Genomic DNA, 24767 nt, shown 5'->3' with positions numbered 1-24767 from the left:
CTGCTGAGAGTAAGCGTTCGCTTTTCTTGCACGGAAAGGCAAGGTTTCATGTGGTAGTGTATCTGAGAAGGAGTTACTTAATTTATGGGACTGCTTACTAAACACTGTTTAGAAATTCAGAAGCTTGGGTATGAAGTGTAACAAGTTTTTTAATCAACATACAGATCTAAACTTTATAAATCCCCTGCAAGGGATTCTTTTAAAGCAGATGCTGTTTAGGGCAAACATGAATTTTCACCACACATAACTTCAACTTCTCTGTTTCACTCTGTGTTGTAAAATATATCTGACGGCTCCAATTCGAATGTTTTCAGGGCTGCTTTCTGATGGGTTAAGTTTTCCGAAATGGACTTGAACAAAAACTTCTTGTGAAAACAGTAGGGTTCTGATTTTGCAGCTCTTGAGCTTTTTTGGCAAACTGAAACCTGGTGCTGTTTGGACAGGAAGACGTTTGGTGTTTCTTTAAATGCTGAAAAACAGATGTAATACTGAAAAGCAAACTGAGCAAGAGCTCTTGTTTTTGGCAGGTACAGCCAGAAGCTGAAGCTGTGACGAACCCATGAGTGAGTAGTGCTAGTCGGGCACATCAATGGCCTCTGCGCCAGTAATTCCGGACTCCTACAACCATGTGTTGGCAGAGTTTGAATGTTTGGATCCATTGCTTTCTGCGCTCAGGCTGGATTCTAGTCGTCTGAAGGTGAGTTTGTGATGCTTGGCTTTTGGTTTTTAAATTCAGGTAATGGCTTTATTGTCTAACTAAGCTATAGAATTAATCTCATTCCTTTTGGGTGTGTGCATGCTAGCTTATGGAGGGGGGACACACTCTTTGGGGAAGAAGTAGTGGAGACAAAGGATTCAATTACTCAGCATGTGCATTTTCTTAATGCAGCTGTGGGGTATATAATACAGCCTTACAATGTTTGCTCCCGTCGCAGAGAGTGCTGTTTCATCTTAGGCTGCCGCTGTTTGTGGAGTGCTACAGCTGGCAAACAATAAAGCCTTAGAAAAAATAACATAGTAATGCAAGAAAAAGATACTGTTATTAGAACTTACTGGTAGCCATGCTGTATGTTATGGTTTTTTCTTCCTTCAGTGCACGTGTCTAGACGTGTCGAAGAGATGGCTGGCTCTCGGCAGCTCAGGAGGAGGACTGAACCTTATACAGAAAGATGGTTGGAAGCAAAGACTTTTTCTCGCTCATAAGGTAAGGGTAAAAAATTCTCTGTAACAATTTCCAGGGAGAATGGCACTGGGAAAGAGACGTTGTTTCAAGTGCATGTTTATTAAGAGTTAACAGGCACTTTCGGGTTGCTGAACCGTCTGAATAAGGTGAAGCTTTGGGATGCTCTGTTTAGAAAACCTTGTGGTACTACAGTGTGCTCCCAGAGTCTGTGATGTAGTAGATTTCTTGAGGTGTGAAAGAAACTACTTGAGAGGATCAGGCCTTTGTTTTTCAAATTCTGACTTTTAAAAGCAACAACAAAGTCACATGAATATTTAAGAATAGAGGAAATCTTTGAATATGAAACCAGAGTAACTCACGTGTAGGTACCAGTGTTTGAATGTCCAAACTGTAAACTACCTGGACAGCAAGGATAAGATGGGCTGGCTGGCTCTTGCTGAATGAAGTCACTGAACAGGGATTAGGGATTCCTGTTTCTACAACGAGATACTGTTTCCTGGAAGCCACTGCTGCTCCCACTGTAACATGAATGCAACCAGCTTTTTTGTTTAAGCTTGAGAGTATCTTGCCTAGTTCTGGCAAAACAACTTCCCTAGGTGTGAGGAGAGGAGAGTGATTTCTGTGATTTCTAAATCGGAGAATGAACTGCTGTCCTTCTCTTGATGTTGTCAGGCGCATAAAGAGTTAGAGTAAGCTCAGTGCTCGCAAACAAGACCCAGACAAGACAAACTAAGAAGAAGTACACCATGTCACAACAAAGGGGTAGGAGCTGTTGACACAAACCTGGTTTAGATCTTAAAGGTGGAAGTTGTGTAGTGGTAAAGGCAGTACGATAACAACTTCCATGTGTGCTTATTCCCTTACTCGCTTTCAGGAAGGTGCCATTTCCCAGGTTGCGTGTTGTTTGCACGATGAAGACTACGTTGCTGTTGCCACCAGGTGAGTGATGTACTCACAAACCTGAATGCTGGGTAAATATTTTTAGATGACTTCTAAGTCTCAGACTTGGACATCCTTTGAGAACTTGGATGGGGGCAGGGAGTTAACTGGTAGCAGCCCATACAGAATAATTCCCTGCACAGACATTTTGGGGTTTTTTTCTGGAATAACTGGTTCGGAAGAAGTATTAGTTCTCTAACAGAACATCTAAGGGAGACCTAATGCACATGAGGTTATGACGATAAATCCTGAGACCTTTCAGCATTAAAATAAATATCTTAATTAGCTTGACAGAGTAAGATTGGTAGTTAATACCACTTACATTGTTAAAAATCCATTTAAATGCTTATTTTTCTACATCCCCACTGACAATTTCAGTAAATGTGAGAGTAGCTTTCCAAACTAAGCTGCTGATGCGTCGGAGTGCAAGGTGGAACACTTATTCTTCAGAACTGAGAATGTGACACTTCTTGAAGGCATGTAGCCTCAAACACAATGAGCTCTGACATGTGCTATGTCTTCCTGTTTCTTTGGAATAATGCATCTTTATCGCTGATAAAACGTTTCTTCTCAAATTATTTTTTCTTTTTAAATTGTAGCCAAGGTCTTGTAGTAGTCTGGGAGCTGAATCAGGAACGTCGTGGGAAGCCAGAACGGATTTATGTTTCCTCTGAGCATAAGGGCAGAAAAGTGACAGCTCTGTGCTGGGATACAGCTGCCCTTCGTGTTTTTGTAGGAGATCATGTGGGAAAAGTATCAGCCATCAAGATTAACACATCGAAACAAGGAAAGGTAAAACCACACGTATTTTGTTTGAGATTAAGAGGTTGCCAGGGGATGACGTGTGGAATCTTTTTGTTTGCTTTAGTAAATTAGAGCAGAGGAAGAGTTGCCAACTGGTGAAGTTCTGGTAACTTTCACTGTAGGGATGAAGAACCAGTCTCTTGAAACAAAAATAGAAATCCTGACCTGTGAACTTCACCTCACATGTCCTCTTTTAGCTGTTTCAGGAACGCAGCATAACAATGCTGTCAGATGTGCAGAAAACTGGCCAAACTTCTTCCTCTTGGAATTTGCAAGTATCTAAGTCCAGGGTCTTGTTTCTGACCCTGTTGGATTCCTTAGATTCCACCTGCGGGTTCTGCTGTGTGTTTTAGTCCTCAGCTCAGCTGTCAGTGTGAGAAAGGGTAATCCCAGACTCTGATTTTCCTTAGTTCTGTCTGGATGCTCTCATTCTTAAAGATGTGGATTGGTTAAAATACATGGTAGGTGGACCTCCAGGTCCTTTCTATCCCTAGTGAAAGATGAGGGGAAGAGAGGGAAAAGGAGAGAAGGACAAAGCCCACAGAAGTGTGTGCCTGTTCATGCCTGTTAAAGGAATTGTGCTGTGAATCTCTGTTGAATCTCTCATGTAATGCACTTTGTCACATTCCTAACGGCTTTGAGCTGTCAAAAATGGTGACTGTCAGCTAGAAAATTTGAGTGCAGTTTCCAGGAGTTTTTTATGAATAAGTCTGTTTTGACTTTATTCTGCCACCCATGCAGACTGAGACACTTTTATAGTAAAGAGTATTTGGATGATTTGGTGCAAGGTAATAGAGAAAGCGAGTCTATGTAATGCACTGAAATCTGATACAAAAGAAAACCTCTATCAAGTAGTCCTTCAGGTCCTTTCTCCATGAAAGTGATTGCTGACTGAAAATACCTGTGGGGAGAAGTGACAAAAGCACAAAGCTTACAAAAACAAGAATAAACTCCCCTCTTAATGTTTCAGAAAACACTTTCTGAAGAAATGTCAGGATGCTACAGGGATACTTTTTTCCCTGAAACCTTCAATAATGGTTTTGCAGAAAGGAGGATTTAGACTTTTCTACCTCTGAGCATTAAAGCCTTGTTTTGTAAAGAAACTGCTGTCTTACACTGTGTATCCATAGTGTACATGAGTAATTTCTGAATTTTGCAGTTTTAATTTAATTAAATAGTTTTTACTTTGGACTGAAGACCAGTACGTATTCTTCAGCTATTTTTTCTTTCTAACTGTAGGCTGCTGCTACTTTTGTGATGTTTCCTGTTCAAATTATAACCACTGTAGATTCTCGGGTTGTTCAGCTTGATTATTTGGATGGAAGGCTACTCATATCCTCACTTACACGCACTTACTTGTGTGACACCGAGAGGTAAGTTGTATTTTACTTGTAAAATGTTGGACTTTACAGAGTTTCTGATGAATCCGGAGATCATCTAGTCTAATTTTCCTGCTCAGAGCAGAGTCAGGTAGAGTAGATTGTGCAGGACTGTGTCTGGTTAGGTTTTGAGCGTCTGCAAGGATGGAGGCTGCACAGGTTCTCTAGGCAACCTTTGCCAGTGTTTCACCACCTCCACAAAAAGAGTTTTTTCTTACATTGAAATGGAATTTCCTGTACTTTTGTTTGTGCCCATTGCCTCCCTTCGTTAGCCACCTGTATCCTCACCAGATTGACCAACTGATTCTGCTGAGGAAAAAAACTAAACTCTTCATGATCTGAGCATTTTTTAAAACTAATGAGTATTTCTGCATGCTGTCTTTTACAAACTTCACGATATTCATTACAAATATTTTTCTGAGCACCAAAACCATTTCAGCAACTTCCGTTTTTTTAGTGTTTTAGTATTTTTACTTTTCAAGAAAAACACAAAATTCATTAGAGCCTTTATTAATGCTGCCTTAACAAGTGTGTTGTTTTTCCACTAGAGAGAAGTTCTGGAAAATTGGTAATAAAGAGAGAGATGGAGAATTTGGAGCGTGTTTCTTCCCTGTTGGAAAAAACAGTGGGAATCAACAGCCGTTAATATACTGTGCTCGACCTGGTTCAAGGATGTGGGAGGTGAACTTTGATGGGGAAGTGCAGAGCACACATCAGTTCAAGCAGCTCCTCTCATCACCGCCTCTCCCTGTTGTTACTCTCAGGTAGAAACATGAGTGTTAGTGGTGATAAACTTGCTTGGGATTTCTAGACTAGCTGAAAATAACTGCAGTAATGCTGAGAAGACTAAATAACCTCCCAGTGCAGTCAGGCACTGATTCTAGTTCTCAGCCTTAATATGCTCTAATAACAGGAGCCAGTAGTTGTGTTATCAAAAACGCTAGAACCTGGATTGTGCAGGTATGTCTGTCTGACTGCTGCAACAAATGCTGCTGTTATAAGACTGTGTTTATTTAAGGCAGCCTTGTATTTACGGGGTTAAGACTATTATATTAAGAAAGTAATATTATTGTAGTTACGCTTGTAATGGAGAGTAATTTTACTTTACAGGCTGGATCCTTATTATACCAGTTCCAGCTGCTCTCCCCAGTCTTTATCCTTCCCCAAGCTACTGTATTTGACGTGAGTATTTGTCAATGTAGCTTCCTGTTGATGAAGTGGACTTAAAAATAAGAAAGTTGTATATCCTCCTTATTTCACTTTTTGCAAAGAATTTTTCAAGTACTGTGATAAAAAACTGTCTCACTTGCTGTACTTAAGCCAAGGCCATCCCTGTGTATTTTATGGTGACTTCCACAATTAACCATTTCGCCATTAACGTCTGCTTTGCTTGCAGTGAGCACTCTGTGATGACGTGGACAGAAAGAGGCATTTATATTTTTCTTCCCCAAAGTGTTCAAGTCTTACTCTGGAGTGAAGTAAAAGGTAAACTTCAAGAATCTTGGCTTTGTAATATTGTCCATTTGTCACTTCTGTGTCTTGCCTGACATTGAGCCTTTTCAAGCTCAATTTCTGCAGCTGGAATGCAGAACACTGATCAGGAAACCTTTTCCTTGTCATCTGTCAGGTATATCTTTGAGTATTAACTCTCTCCCTGCCTGCTCCAGCCAACCTCTTCCTCCATACTTCCAAAAACATGTCTGCGAAACAAAACATGGTGTAGAGTGAATCTTAAAATACAGTAATCAAATAGTGAGAGGTAATAACCTGCAGTGGTAGTGAGGTAGAACCTCAGATATAATTTCCTTTCTGTTTATTCAGATTTATTGTCAGGTGTCCTGTGAAAGATAACCTGGCTGCTGAAAGCTTTAAACCCTGTTTGTTTGGGTTTTTTTCCTGTCTAAATTGAAGCCAGGGAACGTTACTTATTGGCAGATGAGTGAACCGTCATAAACAGTTCTGGGTGTATGGTTATAGGCACAGTCCTAGACTGGTTAGTCATTGTCAGTATTTTCCTCCCCCTTCTCTCCCCTCCTTTTGGAGTTTCCGATGCCTTTGTCCTGGAGCGTTTGCATCTCGCATAACTATATCATCTGAAACTGTGGTAACTGTATCATTTGAGAACTGCTGAAAGCTCAGTGTGTTTTTCTACCAGCAAATTATTTCCTTCTGTTTCGTAGCTAAGAGTGATGTATTTCTTACCCTTTTTTTTTTTTCAGTCTTTAGTTCTTCATCCCCCTTCAGGTGAAAAGAAAACCGTTCAGTAACTTTGTGCTTGTTGAATGCTTTCTAGAAATACAGCTTGTAAGTTTTGATGCTTTAACTGTGCTTTTTAGTTGTTAGATGCTAGCTTCCCAGTCTTCAGTGCTTGTTCCCTCATACCACTTGTGCTACGGTGTATTAGGCTTTAGCACACCTTTGCAGTCAGATGGGAAATATGTCTTCACCTCCTTTCAGGGAAAAAAAGAAATGTTGATTAATGGTTTCAGTTCTTCAGCTATTTCTGTGCATCTGGTTTTGCAGATATTCAGGATATTGCAGTTTACAAAAGTGAGTTGTTCTGTCTTCATACAAATGGAAAAGTTGTGCACCTCTCCCTTCTGCTGGTAGACCGCTGCATAGAGCGTCTGATAAGAAGAGGAGTCTGGACCCTTGCTGCCAGGGTCTGTTGTCTCTTCCAGAATTCAGTTATTTCTTGCAGAGTAAGTAAATGCCTCTCTGTAAATGTGCAGTGCAACTTCACTGTTTCCTGTCCCTCTCTTCCATTAAGTTCCATAGGTTTCTCAGATTTGTACTGCTGGAAATTTTTACAGAAGGTCTTCTAAACATTGTACTTTCAGGATGAAAGTTAGCCTGCATATATGGTACCTTCTGCTTTTCACATGTGCGTTGGAAATAATAATGCTTCTGTTTCACTGTGTCGTTTTAGGCAAGAAAAAATTTGCCTCTGGACAAACTCGAGCACTTGAAGTCTCAGCTGGATGCCTCAACCCAACAAGATCTTATTACACAACTGGAAGAACTGATTTCAAAGTTGGAACCTCTAGATTCTGCTTGCAGCAGTAGAAGGAGCAGTATTTCATCTCATGTACGTGTATTGGTAGTGCCAAAAATGTTACCTGCAAATTTTATCCTCATGGCTTAAAATCACCTTGTTGTTTGCTTTGAAGATGTGGCTTTAATTTTTTACTGTGTGTACTATGGCTGATAATGTTATTTCTAAAATGAGGTGGACTGTAGAGGTAAGAAATACTGCTACTTGCATTCTACCTTTTTTTCATGTTACTTTTTGGCAAATGGTTGAGATATGAACAAAGATTGATACCAAGAAGGTTTTCTGCACAGCTCAGTTTAGTGTCTTAATGTGCTTCGGTAAAGGTCATCTTAATTGTAACTGTAAATTTACAGAGTCAAAGCTGAATATCCAAATGCTCAGAACTATCCTAACCCCGTTTTAAAAACTGTCTCGCTCTATGAAGCTTAAGGAGAAAGCTCTAAGGAAAAAAACTGAAAGCATATTTCTAGTATTCTTTTATACATACACTTGCTCGGTATTGTCTTGGCTTTCCAGTAGCTTTTCAAGAAAGGGGAAATATTTTACAGTTAATACAAATTGCTGCTTTCACTCCAACAATGTTTAAGCAGTAAAGTTCAAAAAAAGTAACGTAAAATCCATCTTGATGTGGTAAACAAGTTTTCTTTCTTTAACAGATGGGAAAGTAAACTATGTAGGGTGACTGTGAGCAGAAGAATGTACATGTGTCCTGGAACTAAAGCATTTTGCAGGGTCTGTAATTGTGCTAGCTGGGTATGGGTAACCAGCACAAAGAATGCAGACTTGAGTACGTGGGTACAAAGGGATGAAGAGGCAATTTCAGATGCAAGACTAAAGCAGAGATGTGTTTTGTCTTGTACTAAGTGCAGCAGTTGTTCCACAGGCTGCTTTGCTGAAAGCAATTGCAGCACATACATCTTTGTAAAGTCAGGGGGCTGCACACTTCCTGGCATCTGTGCACTTTTCTCTTCTGGATATGTCAAAAACCTTGTCATGTAAAGTTTTTCCAGACAGCGAATTACCACATGCTGCAAGGCTGTTTGTGTGGATATGGTTGGTCGAGTTCATTGCAGGAAGTTTAACAAGGAAGCACAACTCACAACAACGTCTAATTCCTCTCCCTTGCCTGGCAGGAAAGCTTCAGCGTCTTAGACTCTGGAATATATCGTGTTATCAGTCGAAGAGGCAGTCAGTCAGATGAAGATTCATGTTCTCTCCACAGTCAAACGTTCTCAGAAGATGAGAGACTTAAAGAATTTTCTGCACACCAGGAAGATGAGCAAGTAGACCTTGGTAATTTTTCTTAAAGAAAATGTTATTTGGGTGCAGTTTTTATTCTATGAGAATTTGATTGTGTTGGCTCATGCTCTTACTTCACACTATGATGGTATCCATGGTTCAGTCCTCTCGTTTGACGAATGGGAGCACCTCACCCCACCTTCCAAACTCCATCTTGAAACATTGAGGCAAAATCATGGCTCCACAGAAAACCAGGCTTAAAAGCAGAACCCAGAGAAACAAAACAAAAGGTCCAGAGGGCTTTTACCAAGCTAGGACTTCACTCAAGTTTTTGTGGTGTGTTTTGCTATTTTTTGGTTTTGCTTTTTTCCCATGCCCTCTATGCGCCATTCACCATTAATGCTAAGAATCTCTCAGCTGACTATGCCCGTATTAGTTGAACTTCAGATGAGGTTTGTCTGCTGCCCTTATCCTTCCAGTAATATTTATTCCAGGAAAGAATCCCTTACTTTTGGCTCTGGCTTTGTATTTCTTCAAGGAAAACAGGAGGCTTAAAATAAGCATTCCTAACTTTCTTGCAGGATTTTATTTGTACAGGGCATCGTCTCCTCCACGTTAGCATAGGAATGATAGAATTGTTAATAACTAATATTTAGACCATTCAGAGAGCTTTTTAATTTCATAACAGATATCTGTCACTGGACAAAAACTAGAGGGAGACATTAGTGGGTCTTGTTCTCTGCTCTGGTTGAGATTTGGGAGGGATGCAGAAGACGTAGGCTGATGAGGAGCTGGCTTAGTTCCAGGTATGGTAGAGAGACTTTCCAATAAATAGACTGGATTTTAGCTTTTGCAGAGAGTAGGTGCCAGTTGAGGATGGAGAAGATTTGGATGCTTTGTTGAGGAAAACCGCGGTGGGGAGGGAGAGTACAGAAATGAGTATTTACTCCCTTGTCACTAGTGTTGTCCTGCTGACTAAGCCACATGCTCTTTGTAGCATTTGTCAACATAAGTGCCTCTTTACCTACGTTACTTAAGTAGTTTCTGAATGTCAGAAGATAGAAAAGTTAGAGCTGTTGAACAAGAGGGAATGAAATTTGCTGACTATTTCAAAGTAGAGAGGATCTAGATCCTTTTTGAAGCATGTGTACATAATTTGGTATTTAAGAGAAAGGACCTTAGCGTTTCCCTGCTCACATTTACGTAAGATGTCACAAGTTTTTAGGTTTTTAATCTGCGTGATGAACAAAAGCAGCCTTATTTACCACTGATTGTAAAATCAATTGTGACCTTTAAGCGCTATTTAGAGAGACTGTGGATTCTGTTGGTAGAATTTCTGTAACAGGATAGCATGTTTTTCTCTCAGCAGTACAGATAGTGCTGACTGTTGCAAAATGCAGCATCATCCTTACTTTAAAAGGTGCTCTTTTTTTTTTTTTATTATTTACGTCACTTAAAGATACAGTGTGTGTTTGCACCAGGAAATGATTAATCAAAATACATTGTAGATACTGTTAGGGATTTCAGAGTAAGAAGGAAATACTGATTCTGTACTTCCTGTGTTTCTTATCAAAAGCCAGAGAGCTGTGTGTTTAATTGCATTTTTAAGTCTGTTCAAATAAAAGTGTGATTTATACCTTAGCCATGACTTATGCATCTCTAGATGTGCTTTAGGTTTTAGGAAGTCTTGCAATGTGAATTGATGTGTGCCACAATACTTAATTTTCCTAGATGTTTAAAAGGTGTGAGAGGATTAAATCAAGATTTTGTCTCCGAAATGGACTGTAAGCCTGCCTCCAGAAGAGTTTCTGTACAGTTGTTGATCATCGTTTGCTTTATCGTGAAGCCAAAAGACTATTAACAAAGCAGACCTACTAGGTTCAAAGTTAGTAATAAAATGGCCCTTGAGACCAAGTAGCACTTCTCTGGCTATACATGTTCTTGAGTATTAAGTAGGAAAATATCACATGCAGGTTACCCATTACTGAATTAGTGACCTGCAGTTTGTTTCACTGTTCCATTTTTCTGGGCTACTGTGTCATGACTCTTTCTTTCAATTCCATTTGTTAGACAACGTTTCTCATGCGTCTGTGACGGTTGAGGCTGACCGGAATGAGACATTTCTCCCATTCAGTATCCCTTTGTCATTTCGTTCCCCATCTCCTCTCGTCTCTCTCCAAGCTGTCAAAGAAAGGTAAAGCTTGCAGCAGGTTCACTCATCCATTACATCATTCTCTTTCTGTTCTCTGAATTTGTAGCATTGTCTGGTTTTAGCACTGTCCAGTTTAGTTCATAATCTGTTGTGCAAAAACATAACATCTGAACTTAAAAAACAGAGATGCAGTCAGGTTTGAGGAAAGTTCCATCCGGACTCTAAAGAAGGTATGAAGAGGGGCTCTTAGCTTCAGTGAGGTCAAGATTTCAGTCTCAGTTTTGAAATGGCTAAGAATATTTGTTTGAATGGCTACAATATTTAACATTACCTTGTAAACTGTGGTTGTGGTTTATATTCAAAGCAAACTTGGTGAATATTGTTTTGAGATTTTACCTTTCTGATGCTTAGATGAATGACTGAAGGCTTCCTGTGTTGCTTGGGGACAAACATTAAAATGTTCCAAGCATGCTAGATATTGCTAAGACACACTTTCAAAATATGCTGCATGGGCTGCCACCTCCCCACAGAGTCCTTTCAGTCAATCTAATCAGTTCCCCAGGTGTTTGTGTAATAATGGTAGCTTATACCTGGTGCAAATAAATACAGTCATGGCTGTTTTGTGCAGAAATCAAACTGCTAATTTAAAACTCACTTTAAAAAATGAATGGAGGACACAAATATAAAGGAGATCATGTTACATACATAACTTAGGAAGTTGAAAAAATTTATGTGTGTTACTTTCTTAACTGGAATTTTGCTGGCCCATTGCAATGGTCTGAAAAATTGCGTAGCCCTCCCTTGATCACTTAGGTACATGAATTGTGTCCTGCAAGAAAAAATGTAGCTGATACCAGTAGTGTGAGGATCTTGGAATAACCTTCAGAAGGACATGCAATGTTTTGAATTATTTCTGAACCGTGGGTGGTTTTGAGGACTTAACTAGTAATAAGTGTTTCAACTAATAATGAGAAATAAATATTCAAGTGTCCGCTATATTCAGCTTATAATTAAATAAAATATCATCATGTTTACAATTAATTTTAGATGTTTACCTTTAATCTTGCTATATATTAAACTCCTAGTGTTTCCAGTTTTGTACGCAAAACTACTGAAAAGATTGGCACACTTCATATAAGTCCTGATCCTAGAGGGAGGCATGAAGCGAAGGATGATGAGCACCTGCAGGAGTTGACTGTTAATCTGGTAGCATCTCCCCAGGAAGAGAAAAAGTGAGTGCAAAATCAATGTTTCTTTGGTTTGTTTAGTAGTTTTTTCATACTAATGGTAGCTATAAATCATTGAACTTCTTTAACAGTTGTTCAGTTAATACAGCACTAAGTTACTTCATATTCTAGTGATGTACGAATTTACCATTTGGGAGTAACTTTCATATAGTGCCATGATACTGATTTTTATTCAGTACCTGCAGAAATCTACTGTGGGTGGAGTAGAAGCTGTTATGGAAGGCCACAAAAATAGTATCATTGGTTGCTCTTTGTGCCCAGTTCATCCGTTATGTCTGTTGAGCTGTTCATTCCTTAGAAATAAAAGCTTTTGTGTTTTTTTTTAATAAAGGAATTAATGTTGTTTCCTCACAAATTTGAGGAAATTTGTGAGGAAATCCTCACTTAAATTATTAAAGATAGTGCTTTAGGTAAGACTGAAATTGGCGTGTTTTTCCTAGGTTAGAACCACAGAGCTGCCAGCTTCCAGAGGACGACCATCTGAGAGATCTCAAGGCTGCAACAGCAGAAGCTGTGTAAGCAGGGAAGCTTTTTAGTGTGTAGATATATTGGGCTTTGATAGAAGAATTACTGATCTAATTTTTAAAAAAAATTTTTATTCATTAAATACTTGTAAGAGTAATGCTCTAAACATCTGAAAGGATCTAACTGGGTTAACGATTTGTTTCCCCTATTCAAAACCAAGCAAAACCCACTACAAGTTTACTTAGGTACTCTAGTGTTATGCTTTTATCCTAATTACAAGTGCAGTTTAAAAACAAAACCAAAGCCACCTGACAAACAAGAACCCATTCTGAAAGAAATCTTGGGAAGGTCGGAATGTACTAGTATCAAATGTAGACAGTGTTAAGTAGCTTAAATCCTGTTTGATGCAGTCAAAACCACAAAAACTAACAACTGACTGTAAGTCAAGTTTAGGAGTACACTTTAAGATACACAAAACATATATATATTTCACTTGGGGAATCTTATAACTGTTACGCAACTTAGCAAACTTCTTTCTTTATGCTGCAGAGCCAAACTCCAGGATCCCCTGGTTTTGTTAGAACCACAGTGTCTGAAAAGGGTTTTACGGGAATGGCTTGTCTATCTAGAAGAAAAGTTTGGCAGCAAAGAGCATTCTGCTTCCTCTATTAAGAAAAGCAAGACTGTGTGTGCCAAAGACCAGAGAGCGATTCTGGAGGAAAACCTGCCACTGGATACAGCTGATGGAGACTCAGTAGGCAAAGAAGAGAGCAGCGTTGTGGGACACTGCCCCGAAAAGGAGAATACTGATGAAACTGATGTAAGCAAAACCACATGTGAAAATAGTAGTGGTGTGAAGGGACCTTTGGACTGCAGCTTTCAAGTGTCTCCTCCATTTGTCATAGCACCGGATGTTCAGAAAGATCTGGTTGAGTTGACGACGCTGTGTTTTGAGCTGTGTGTATTTTCTTGTGGAAATGGTGATGCCGAGGAAGGCTCTGATGGAGGTCTGCCACTAGCAGCTTTGTGGACCTTGGCTTGTAGGTTTATGCGAAGCTACTTCTTTCTTTTGGACTTAAAAAGACTAAAGCAGTGTATTATCACCATGTATGCAACCAGTCCTAATGTATGGGAAACGTACATCGCAGGGTTGAAAGGTAACTAATGAAAATTTTTATTAGTAGTAAACTGAAAATAAGATTGGGAGAGAAAAGAAAAGCTTGTAGACACACCCATTTGTGTCTGCATATTTTCGTTGTGCACGTGTAGTGTGGGAGAGGGTGGATGGTTGCTGTGTGGGCATTTTTGTTCCGGTTTTGGGTTGGTTTTCCCCCAAAGACTAACTTAGCCAAGAACTCCTTGGAAAGACTGTTCCTGCCAACCTCCGCTTGCAATTCTGAACCTTTTAGTTTATATGGAGCTTGTTGATTGAACACTAGTAATTACAGAACACACATCTATTTAAAAACAAATATGTATACTTCAAAGAACAAAAGACTCTTAATTAAAACTGTATGTCTGTAACAAAAAGGTGAAAGCTGGGGGTAGGGCTTCAGTATTTGCACTGGAAATGCAAGAGTTGACTGGCAGAGAAATGTAGCTAATATGAAACAAAACTGGAGTACCTGGTTCTATGCAAATGAGTGGCTTGTGATCACTTTAGACTTTTTATTCTACAGAAATCCTTTCTGATCTTTCTGATGCCTTTTTTAGCCTTATGGAACCACAGCTTCCTCATTACATTGGAAAACAGAACTTCATCTGTTCCCTGCATACTTTATTCATTCATTTTAAGAGTGAATTCAAGTTTTAGCATTGATTTAGCACCGACAGAGAGTAGTCAAACAACAGAATCTTGCTTGGAGGGTTTAATCCAGTATTTGGGTCTCTGGGAATCGCTCACTGTTTGGATTCTGAGAGCCTTAGAACTGTAAGTAATGTATGTGTTCCCAGTTTGTGCTCAGCTGGACTGCACTGGTGCCTGTAGATTAATACCTGCATTTCATCAGGATCAGTGTTCGTGTTTTGTGTTCTGTGAAGTTGGTGTCCAAGCTGAAGCTTTTAGTTATTAATAGAAGCAAATTGTAATATATGAAAACTGATGCAGATCTGCATTATGTTCAGCATCCATATGTCATGCAGTTGACTGTCTTTTTTCACGAGAGAAAAATTACCTCCTCAGAAGGGTAAAGAGCAGGAAAGTGTATCAAGAATATTATTCCATGCCTTGATTGTGTCATTTTGTAACTGTAACTTGCTGTAGGATCTATTCACTTGTTAATTCTGTTAGCTAGAGACTTCCAAGAAGAAAACAACCAAATGCCCATATCTAGTAACTCATGTGGTGGTTTATTTCAGAACTTACTTGTCACAGTCCAGTGGCTTTAGCAATGGAAAAGGAAGATATGTTGAAAATACTGAAACTGCTGCATGACCTGGGGCCTTGGAATGATAGCCCACTGTTACTGGTACATGCTCAAAGGTTTGTGGCAAAGTCATTTTTTTCCTTCTTCAGCACTGTTAACTTGCATGCAGGAATTGGTTCACTTAACATTTCATGAAGCTTTCTGGGAATTGAAGAGATTCACTGTCTTGAATGTGCAAAAGATCTTGGAAAAAAAAAACCACATTTTGCTGTTTGATACTGAAAATAGCTTTTATCCTCTCTTTCCAGGCTTTATGAAAAATTTGGGGAAATAGCTCTTCGGCCCATGGTCAAGTTCTACCCCTCTATTACGGCTTCTGATATCAAACAGCTTTGCAGGAATGATCCAGCTCACTTCTTAGCATATTTAGATAGTCTGGTGAAATCAAAGCCAGAGGATAAAAGGTAAAGGGAATATAGAATCTTCTTCATCTGTCTGCTCTCTTCATCCTGTAGCTACGTGTGGTTTTTTAATTTTGGCTTTGGGGAGCTTTTTTTTTTTTCTTTGACTGTTTCTGTATGGATTTTCTTCAGCATTAGATTCCAGTTCATTCTGCAGGTTTTAGGTGGTCTCAGGCTGGAATTTTTTTTAGATTAACTGCTAGTTTTAAAAGGAGTTTTCTAAATAATATTTCCAATGGAACTGATTGTGTTTGTTCCCAAGCCTGAAGTTCAGCATACCAAGGCTAGACAGCATTTAAAAACAGAACCAGAAAACCCCTCAGGGAATCCAGCTTGCAAACCTGATGATTTCCTGTGGTCCCCTCAGTTTCTAGAAACATAGAATCATCGTAGGCTTTCTGTATTAAATTTTACGTTTTTCTTCTGTTAGCGGACTCTACTTCTCCATATCTGATGTATTTAAAACTGGTAGGTTTTTTCCTGTGTGTTTTATTTTCTAGGTCATCTCTGCTTAGATCTCTTCTGCAGCCTGAATCTGTACGACTGGATTGGTTGTGCTTGGCAGTTTCTCATGACGCCCCACAAAGAACAAATACTGTGGATGCGGAAGGAAATCCCAGGTGAAGTAGGGTTTACCCTACCCTTCCTGAGCGCAGCTAAAAGCTTTAATGGGTCTGCAGGCGGCTTTTGGCTTAGATTTTCTAAGACAGTTTGGATGTCACTGAATCCTTAGAGCATTTTGGACATTGCAGAGGTCAGCAGAAACAATCGAAGGATTAAATAACATTACCTGTAGTGCTTTTCAGAGTGACTGCTCTGCTGAGAGTACACACAGTATTCTGTTTGGTTTTCCTTCTCTCTTTTCATATACTTCCCTGTCTTGTGAATGTAATGTTCTGAAGAGAATCATTAATGCTTTAAAACTCAATTTCTCATCTTCTAGGCCACGATCACATTTGTTTACTTGGGGCTACAGCCAGCTCATTCTGCTTTTGATTAAGCTCCCAGCTGATTTTGTTACAAAAGAGAAGATGGCTGACATCTGTAAATCACATGGGTAAGAATATAACATGGTTATTATTGACACTCAGTTGGTATTCGGACCCCAAAAAGATACAGATGACCCCCAAAAGATACAAATGAATACATCTGCTCATTCAGACAGGTTTTATTTAAAAACCTTTCCTGTTCTGAGGATCAATATCAAGTGTCCAATTGGATGTGCCAGGTGCCCCTGTTGGTCAGGGGGTGTTCCCCATGTCCCCACCCTGCAGTGATTTCCGGCACTCAAGAAATTCAGTTGCTTCTGTCTTCACTGATATTTAAATGAGCATTTAATTATCATTGTCTTTAGTTTAGATTGAGTATTTGATTCCTGGAAATCTTTACTCTCTTATTCAAGATTTTGGCCTGGATATCTTTTTCTCTGTCTGGAGCTGGATAGAAGAATAGAAGCCTTTACTAATATTGCTCATTTGGATGATTTGAGCCTGTTGAATGGAGAAGATGGTTAGTGAGTCTTAAGCTCTGTAAACATACCCCTGTAACATAGGAGCCACCCTTATGTACTGATTTGTCCAAAGTTGAGTTGAACTTTTTTTTTTTTAAGTGTTTTGGTAGCAGCTGTGTGTAGTGCAGCGTATTTCAAACACATAAATGGACGTTATGCTCTTGTGTGCACTGTGCTGTGCACTGTGCTTTGTGAAGTCAGTTGTGCTAGAAAGTGCTTAAAAGTTCAAGTATGTAGACTTGTTTGGAATTCGGGAGTTAAACTTTCTGTTGAAGATCGAGGAACGGCTTGCCTCCCCACACAGCACAATACTCCCCAAGCACACATGCACACACGTGAAGTTATGATGAGCAAAACGTTGTTTCATGGGGCAGACCTTAAAAGAGAATGCCCAGTGGCCCCAAGATGGACAAAACATAACTCTCTTGACTCAATCCAGATATACTGAACTATTATGAAGCTCTGCGTGTAGTTCACCACAGAACCTTTACACTGAGTCAGTCCAGGCAGTACACTTCTGAACACAATCTTCGTGTCGGTAATGCTTGGTTTTCTTAAATATTCACAGAGGAAGACAGAATAGCTAGTTTCCCTTTTAAGTAAAGGTATATTTGAAGTAGTAGTCGTAGAATAATTCTTGTTTTACAAATAATGTAACAAACTCCTTTTACACTTAGGTTCCATTCCAGAGACCATAGAAGAATGGAAGTTTCTTCTGCATCTTGCACAAAATCACAGCACCGCTTTCCACCACCACAGCCCACAGAACGGCAGCGCTGTCAGCAACGGTAGCTCGAGCTGCCCGGACTGTATCACTGTGGAGAACGTAGCCCTCTTGCTGGCAAAGGCTGTTGGCCCAAATCGTGCCTTGCCTCTCTTAGAGGAGTGTGGCTTGACACTAGAATTGACCGAGAGATTTACTGGTGTCTGTGAGATACTGAGAATTGCTGAGAAAAGGCAAAGGTAAGATGACACGTCACCAGGAAATGCACACTATTCCTTTTGGATCTTTTTGGTCCTTTAAGCTTTCTTTTCAGTTAACAAAAGATAAAATACTTCACATTCTTACCTTGTGTTTTAAACTCGGATGAAAGCTTTTCTGTCATTTAAGAGCTGTGTATTGTGCAATATAGGCATTTTAAAATGGAAAACGAGGAAACGGGAAATTGTACATTAAAGATGTATGTGAAGGGTATTCTCTGAAGGAGATATCTGTCTTGCTGAGTCCTTCATAGACTCTGATTTTGCCTCTGGCACGTCCACCAGAGAAGATGTGCACAGTGATGCCATGATGTTACTTCCGAAATACAATTGTATCTTCGACAGAATCTTTTTTTTTTTAAAAAGAGCAAACAAAAACTTCTTTTTGTTAGCTTTTACTGTTTGACTTTTTTTCCTCCCCTTTGCTTTCATTGCAGAGCGTTGATTCAGTCCATGTTGGAAAGGTGTGACCGGTTTTTGTGGTCTCAGCAAGCTTAGAAAACAACTTGGAAAACTTTGGCAACTTCTTTACCATAATGATTGTATATTAAAGTGCCTGTTAAAGAAACGAACTCTTGTCTAAAATATCAACTATACCGAGTCAGTCTCCATGTGGCAAGTATCTGATCGAGAACTGTTGACTGTTCTTCCTTATTCCTTTGGACTGTAGAACTTAAATCAAAATAATCCAGTATTTATCCTGAAATTAGGCTCACAGACTTCCGAGATGAAAATTCCTGAATTTGTTTTCTGAGTCTACATGACTTAGGGCCTCATATCCTTAACACTTAAGTATTAAATTATGGTATATAAAAATTCTTGTTTGTTTGCAGATGTGAGAAGCCACACCTTAGAAATATCTAAGCCCATACTTAATTCTCCTGTAAATTACATTGACCTTTTTTAATTTACTCTAGAAGTGCTTGTTATGATGCTTTTATTTCTCTTCCCCTCTTTTAAGTTATATGAACTGATCTTCCCCATTTGAAATGCATTAATGATCCAAATCTTAAAATGAGAGAGAAATATTTTTCAGTTGTGGATTAAGGTTAAGAATGCTGATTAACGGAAGTTGTTAAATGAACTCTAAATATGTTATTTCAAAATTGCCCATAGCTATCTGTGCAGCATCACTATAGGTATCAGTTGTGATGTTTCAACAAACCTCAGGACAGTGAAATTAGAATCATAGAATTGTTTAGGTTGGAAAAGATGCTTGAGTACAACCATTAACCTGACACTGCCAAGTCCCTAAGTGCTATTTCTGCATGTCTTTTAAATACCTCGGGATGGCGACCACCACTTCCCCGAGCAGCCTGTTCCAGTGCTTGACAACTGTTTTGGTGAAGAAATTTTTCCTAATGTCCAATCTAAACCTCCCATGGTGCAGCTTGAGGCCCTTTTCTCTTGTGCTATCGCTTGTTACTTGGGAGAAGAGGCTGACCCCCACCTCACTACAGCCTCCTTTCAGGTAGCGTGAGAAGGTCTCCCTCAGCTGCCTCTTCTCCAGGCTGAACAACCCCATTTCCCTCAGCTGCTCCTCCTGACACTTGTTCTCGAGTCCCTTTGCCAGTTTCCTTGCCCTTCTTTGGGCTCACTCCAGCACCTCAATACCTTTCTTGTTGTGAGGGGCCCAAAACCGAGCACAGGGTCTGTGGTGCAGCCTCACCAGTGCCAAGTTCAGGGGGATGATCCCTTGCCTAGTCCTGCTGCACACACTGTTGCTGACCCAGGCCAGGATGCCATTGGCTTCTTGGCCACCGGGGCACACTGCTGGCTCCTGTTCGGCCGCCTGTCCCTCAGCACCCCCAGATCCTTTTCTGCCTGGCGGCTTTCCAGCCTCTCCTCCTCAAGCCTGTAGCACTGCCGGGGGTTGCTGTGACCCAAAGGCAGGATCTGGCACTTGGCCTTGTTGCATATTGTGCAATTGTCCTCGGCCCATGGATCAAGCCTGTCCAGGTCCCTCTGTGAGAGTCTTCCTACTCGCAAGCAGATCAACACTCCTGCCCAGCTTGGTGCCATCTGCAAACTTTCTGAGGGCACGCTTGATTCCCTTGTCCACATTGTCGATAAAGATACTAATTAAACAGAACTGGTGCCAATCCTGAGTCCTGGGGAACACTGCTTGTGACCAGCTGCCACCATCGGTCTTTGAGCTCGGCCTTCCGGACAGGTTTTCAGCTAGTGAAGAGTATGCCTGTCCCAAGGCAGGAGCAGCCAAGGTCTCCAGGAGAAGGCTGTGGGAAGTGGTGTCTGTCAAAGTCTTTATTGCAGTCCAGGTGAATTTTGGTAATTCCACAATGAACATTGACATTTTTGGAAAGCAAGAGGGCTGCATGTCTTATTAAAATAATATCTTTGAAAGCTGATGGTTTAGATAAGTGTTTTTAGATGGATGCTGTCAGGAAATAAGTCTTTTTAACTATCTACTAGAATATGAAGATTCATAAAATCACTTGGATTTTATTCCTCATTTACAGACCTATGCTCTGTACCAGCACTCTTTCTCCACACTTAATATGTCTTTGAACAAGTTTCTTTTCAGACTTCTAGTTTTGGCCCTCTTCACTGTAAGACACATTTTTAGTAAAGGCCACTGTGTCTGGTCAATACTTGATTTTCACACATGAAATGCATGCATTGGAACTAAATTTCATTAAAATCTGTAGTTTTTTCATGATAATATTTGAAAATATTTCTTTATAAGGCATGGTTTTATGTAGCCATGCAGCACTTCTAGTGTTGCAAAATTATGCTTTTATTTTCATCAAAAAAGGACTAATACAACTTTCAGACTCTTTGAGAGGTGCAGCCTGACTTTTCATCTCCATTGCAAGACTTTGTTGTGGAAATAAATTTACAGGGAGACAATCAGTGATGGGCTTTCATCTGTTAAAAGTGTTGCTTGTGGAAAAGCCAATACAGAACTTCTAAAAAAAGGAAACTTGAAATATTTCACGGTTTAGCTTTTGCCCTTGGAAATGGCATAGATCCGTATCAGAAACACTGTGGGCTCTTACAGGAAGACTTGGAAGAGGAGGTGCTGGGGGCTGTTCTCGTACCTGCCAAAGGAGCGTGCTGCTGTGTTTCACGCGGAGTGTGAATGTGGTACAGCTTTAGCTGAGTACTCCCGGTGCCTTCCTTGCAGGAAGCTGGCTGCCTTTCCAAGAATGCACCTCTGTGGAACCGTTCCGCTTGATTTGCTCTGTGTATTTTGTGTACGCAGCAGTCTCTTACTTCTGTGGGGGTTTTGTACACGTGGGTAACTTTGGGTGAGGGTTGGGGCTTTTTTTTTTTTTCTTTGACAAATCATAACTTTCAGAGCTTTTTGTAACTTTTGTGTCAGAACAGTTATACAGCTAACGTAACGGGAAGCGTTTGCTGAAATTTGGTGTCTAAAGTGAGCTTGTGTTGATTTCAACTAATATGGCTGACAATAAAGAAAGAATTGACTGTCTGAAGACGAGTGGAAAATCACCATTTCCTGTTCTTGATAAGTGTATTTTCATCTCATGGGTAAGATGAAGGGACTGTGAAGTGAAATGAAATTAAATTAAATGGTTTTCTGCTAGGAAATTTTAGTTGTACAGAGCAATACCCTCATCCTGAAGCTACAGCCCTTAAGAGCTCTTGTCATCTAGCTGAGCACACGCTGCAGATAGCTTAAGCCAGCCTGCACTGGCACAGGTGCCTTGCAGCTCAGCTTTGGTTTTGGTGGAGGGGACCCTTGAAAAGCAGAGATGAGTAAAGGGGGTTTTTCCTGGAGCAATTTTAAATAGAAGCTGTGGTGGTTTGGTTTTTTTGCAAAAAACCAAACAAACAAACACCAAACCTCAAACCACTATTTTACTGTTAGAATTACCATCAAGACCTATGGGGATACCAGTTTTATTTAAGGTAACTACCAGCATATGCAGTCTGTTTCTTGGTGAGGGGCTAAGTACATGTCTATAAGCATGAGACCAGTGCTAGTAAATATTCTATACAGCAGCACGGCAAAATTGCAGGGAATTACTGCCTGTATAAACTTAGATAAAGTGCTCTTGCTTCCTGGGAATTCACCTCAATCCCCTTTCTCAATCTGAGACTTACTGAGATTGCAAAATGCCTACATTGTGGAATGTTTGCAGGTTTAAAGGGTAGCCAGTTTGAGGTTGCTTTTTAGCTTAACTGTACCAGAATGTACAAACCCAGAGAACAGTCTCCCAGGTGCCCCTAGATGTGTTATATTCACCCAGTGTGCACAAACAGCCTGTGTTGTGCTAGGCCAGAAAGGAACCATCCATTCAAATCCTGCCGTGTGCTCAGAGGCAGCTTGCCTAGTTCTGTTGCAAAAGCAACAGTTTTGGCTGCAGCTTGTTTCTGTGTGACAGGGGCTGTGCCGTGGAAAGCAGGCCAAGAGGGTATGGGGAAAAAGTGCTCAGGCTGTTACCTGCTGGAGCACAAAGCTGGTGCTTCACCTCAGTTACTGCAGGGAGCTCCAGCATTGCTGCTGCCCTCCTTGTTGGAGACAAGTCCAGGGGATGCAATCCAAGATCTAAAGATCCCATTCACCTCTTGCAGTTATCCAACTTAACAGGAATGATTTTCCAGGGTAGGTTTTTGGGGGTTTTGGTTTGGTTTGGTTTTTTGTGTTTTGTTTTTTTTTTTAAATCAAAACCAAAAAGGTAACAGACAGGGCTACTTGTGGCCAGCAGAGAGGGCGCTTCAGCAGATGTGTGCTGCAAGGACGTAAGTCATCACTAGGTTGTGAACCCAGTTGCAGTGAAACACAGCACTGCAGTCTGCAGTAACAGAGCTGTTCCACTGTTAAGTGTCAGGTTCATGGGCCTGGGGGACAAAGTTATGTCTGACCCCCTGCTTTTTACAATATTTCCTTGTCATTGGGTTAGGGTCCACACTGTTCCATTTAGAGGTACAGAGTACTAGAGAATATCTGTCCTGCTGCTCCAGGCCTGTCTGTGGAAAATGTCTCTTCTTCCCTTAAGCTGAATTCTTGTCTGAAGTCCAGTGATGTCCAAGTTAGCTGCTGGTACCTTGTTAGTTCAGTTTGTTATTGCAGCTCTTTTTGTTATGCCTCTGTCCTTCGATTCCAGCAGCTAACTGTTCTAAGTGACAGAGTTGTGAATGGGGCAACTACACATCCCTCTTCTGCAGAGAATTTAAAGAAGCTCTTTTAGACTCGTTAAACCGTGTATGAGACCACGCACCAGAGAGACGTTTTGCGCATTCTTTATGCAGCGCAGCTGCCCTTAAACCCAGAGCTTTCTGCAGCAGAAAGTTGTGTCACCCTCAAGCCAACCATAACACTTAAAGCACACAGATTGCTTCACTCTTCCAGGCTGTTTGCCAGCCTGCTTGTTAGGAGGAGCAAATAATCTGCAGCATTAGACAGCTGAAGAAGTACCATGTACTTTCTAAAAAATTGTGTAACAGAAGCCATGAACTTTCAGTAAGGGCAAAGACAGACTTACAGTAATGATTTCTGTGTTGGACGTGCAGTGGTGGGTGGGGAATTCCCAGCCATAGTTCTCCTTTCCAATTTCCTCTTCTGAGGGGGTTTGAATTGCTTATAAATACCCTCTCTGAGTCTGAGAGCACGCAAGACAAGCTCCATCTCTGTTAGCTTTGCCTTTCTGCAGCGGTGAGTGATGTTCTGAACTGGTGGGCTTGTATGCAGTGTTTTCAGCTGGTATTTGGGAACAGGATTAATGCTTTAGCATGCAGGCCTTCTCTGTACTCAAACGGAGAAGCAGGGAACGCTAAAATGCAACTTTCTCATGTCCATCTGCCTCTATTGTGGAGCTTATGATTGCACAGGGAGCATCAGACCTAGTGGAGGGAGAAGTGGGTTCCCGGGCTAGCCACCAGCTGTGGGTGTGATGGCTGCTACGGCAGCAGTCTCCCAACGGTGCTTCAGAAGTGCTCATCTCTCTGATTGTCTCACAGCTCCGTGCCGCACTTGGCCCTGAACCATGAGGCTCTCTGTCTGGCTCGTGTTGCTCTCCTGTGTCCTGTGTGCAAGTGCGGACCTACGGCAAGGGGGACGGTTTGTCTTGGATGCAGCGGGAGGTAAGCTGCTGCTGCTGCTGTCATCTCGTGCCTTTCCCTGAGAACCCCTTCCCTGAGCACAGGTCACCAGCAGTCAAAGGACGCAGACCTCGGAGCTGGGAGGTCTGCAGCTCCACATCAGGGATCCTGCTGGTTTCTGCTGCTGGAGGAAGGCCTTGACCAGCCCTCACAGACCCTTTCTGTGGGCACTCCCTGCTCAAAGGCTGACATTACGCTTTCGTCTTCCTGCTCATGAGGCCATTCAGCTCCTGGCTGAAATAGTACTTAACTGCTTCTGGCATGACTCTTTTCCAGCCAGTTTCACCTCTGTTTCTCTGCTTTCTTTAGGAGCATGGGATATGCTCAGAGCATACAAGGACATGCGGGAGGCAAATTACAAAAATGCCGACAAATATTTCCATGCTCGTGGGAATTATGATGCTGCTCGAAGAGGACCTGGCGGTGCTTGGGCAGCCAGAGTGATCAGGTAATGGAGTGTATTTGGCTTCTTAACAGGGAGTTACTGGGGTTCCCGCTTTCCAGGCAGAGCGCAGTCCCGTTTGACTTGTGCTCAGCCTTGGGCCTAGCGCAGGGGAGCAGAGGGGGTGCAGCTGGGGTCTGAACAGCCTGTCTCTCTGGTGGTGGCCCCCTCCTGTGTGAGCATCTTATTGTCTTCCGGAGAAGGCAGATTCCATACCTCTGCATTTCTGAGGATACGGAATTCTTTCTTTGCTGGCTCGCTTCCCGACATACGTTACAGGCTCCGCTGTGGTCCTCAGACAAGGACCAAGTATGTGCTTGCATCTCAGTTGGTGAAGTCTTGTGGCTCAGCCAGTTTTATGCGAGTGGGGAAACAAACACCGAGCGGAGCCCAATACTGGCTGGTTCTTCCCATAGCGACGCCCGGGAAAACTGGCAAAGCGGGGTGAGCGGCA

At 41.2% G+C, this 24767-nt stretch overlaps 2 protein-coding genes across 2 annotated transcripts; both read left to right on the top strand.

Annotated features, from left to right (window-relative positions):
- Positions 1 to 589: 589 nt before the first annotated feature.
- Positions 590 to 18279, top strand: HPS5 (Hermansky-Pudlak syndrome 5). The gene is made up of 22 exons (XM_009864646.1): positions 590 to 697; positions 1094 to 1204; positions 2058 to 2122; positions 2722 to 2914; positions 4166 to 4299; positions 4854 to 5069; positions 5416 to 5487; positions 5702 to 5790; positions 6829 to 7007; positions 7235 to 7393; positions 8494 to 8653; positions 10670 to 10793; positions 11837 to 11983; positions 12439 to 12513; positions 13013 to 13620; positions 14822 to 14945; positions 15138 to 15293; positions 15791 to 15910; positions 16234 to 16347; positions 16693 to 16799; positions 17478 to 17763; positions 18219 to 18279. Exons 1-22 carry the CDS (start codon positions 590 to 592, stop codon positions 18277 to 18279), a joined length of 3408 nt encoding a protein of 1135 aa, XP_009862948.1.
- Positions 18280 to 23756: 5477 nt separating this feature from the next.
- LOC104270323 (serum amyloid A protein-like) lies at positions 23757 to 24761 on the top strand (the record flags this gene model as incomplete). The annotated part of the gene is made up of 3 exons (XM_009864647.1): positions 23757 to 23853; positions 24181 to 24319; positions 24730 to 24761. Coding segments are annotated over exons 1-3 (268 nt in total), but the record flags the coding sequence as incomplete, so codon positions are not given.
- Between the last annotated feature and the right edge of the window lie 6 nt (positions 24762 to 24767).

The sequence above is a fragment of the Apaloderma vittatum genome, unplaced genomic scaffold, assembly GCF_000703405.1.
Source record: "Apaloderma vittatum isolate BGI_N311 unplaced genomic scaffold, ASM70340v1 scaffold24472, whole genome shotgun sequence".
Lineage (NCBI taxonomy): Eukaryota > Metazoa > Chordata > Aves > Trogoniformes > Trogonidae > Apaloderma > Apaloderma vittatum.
This window is presented reverse-complemented; position numbering and strand designations above follow the sequence as displayed.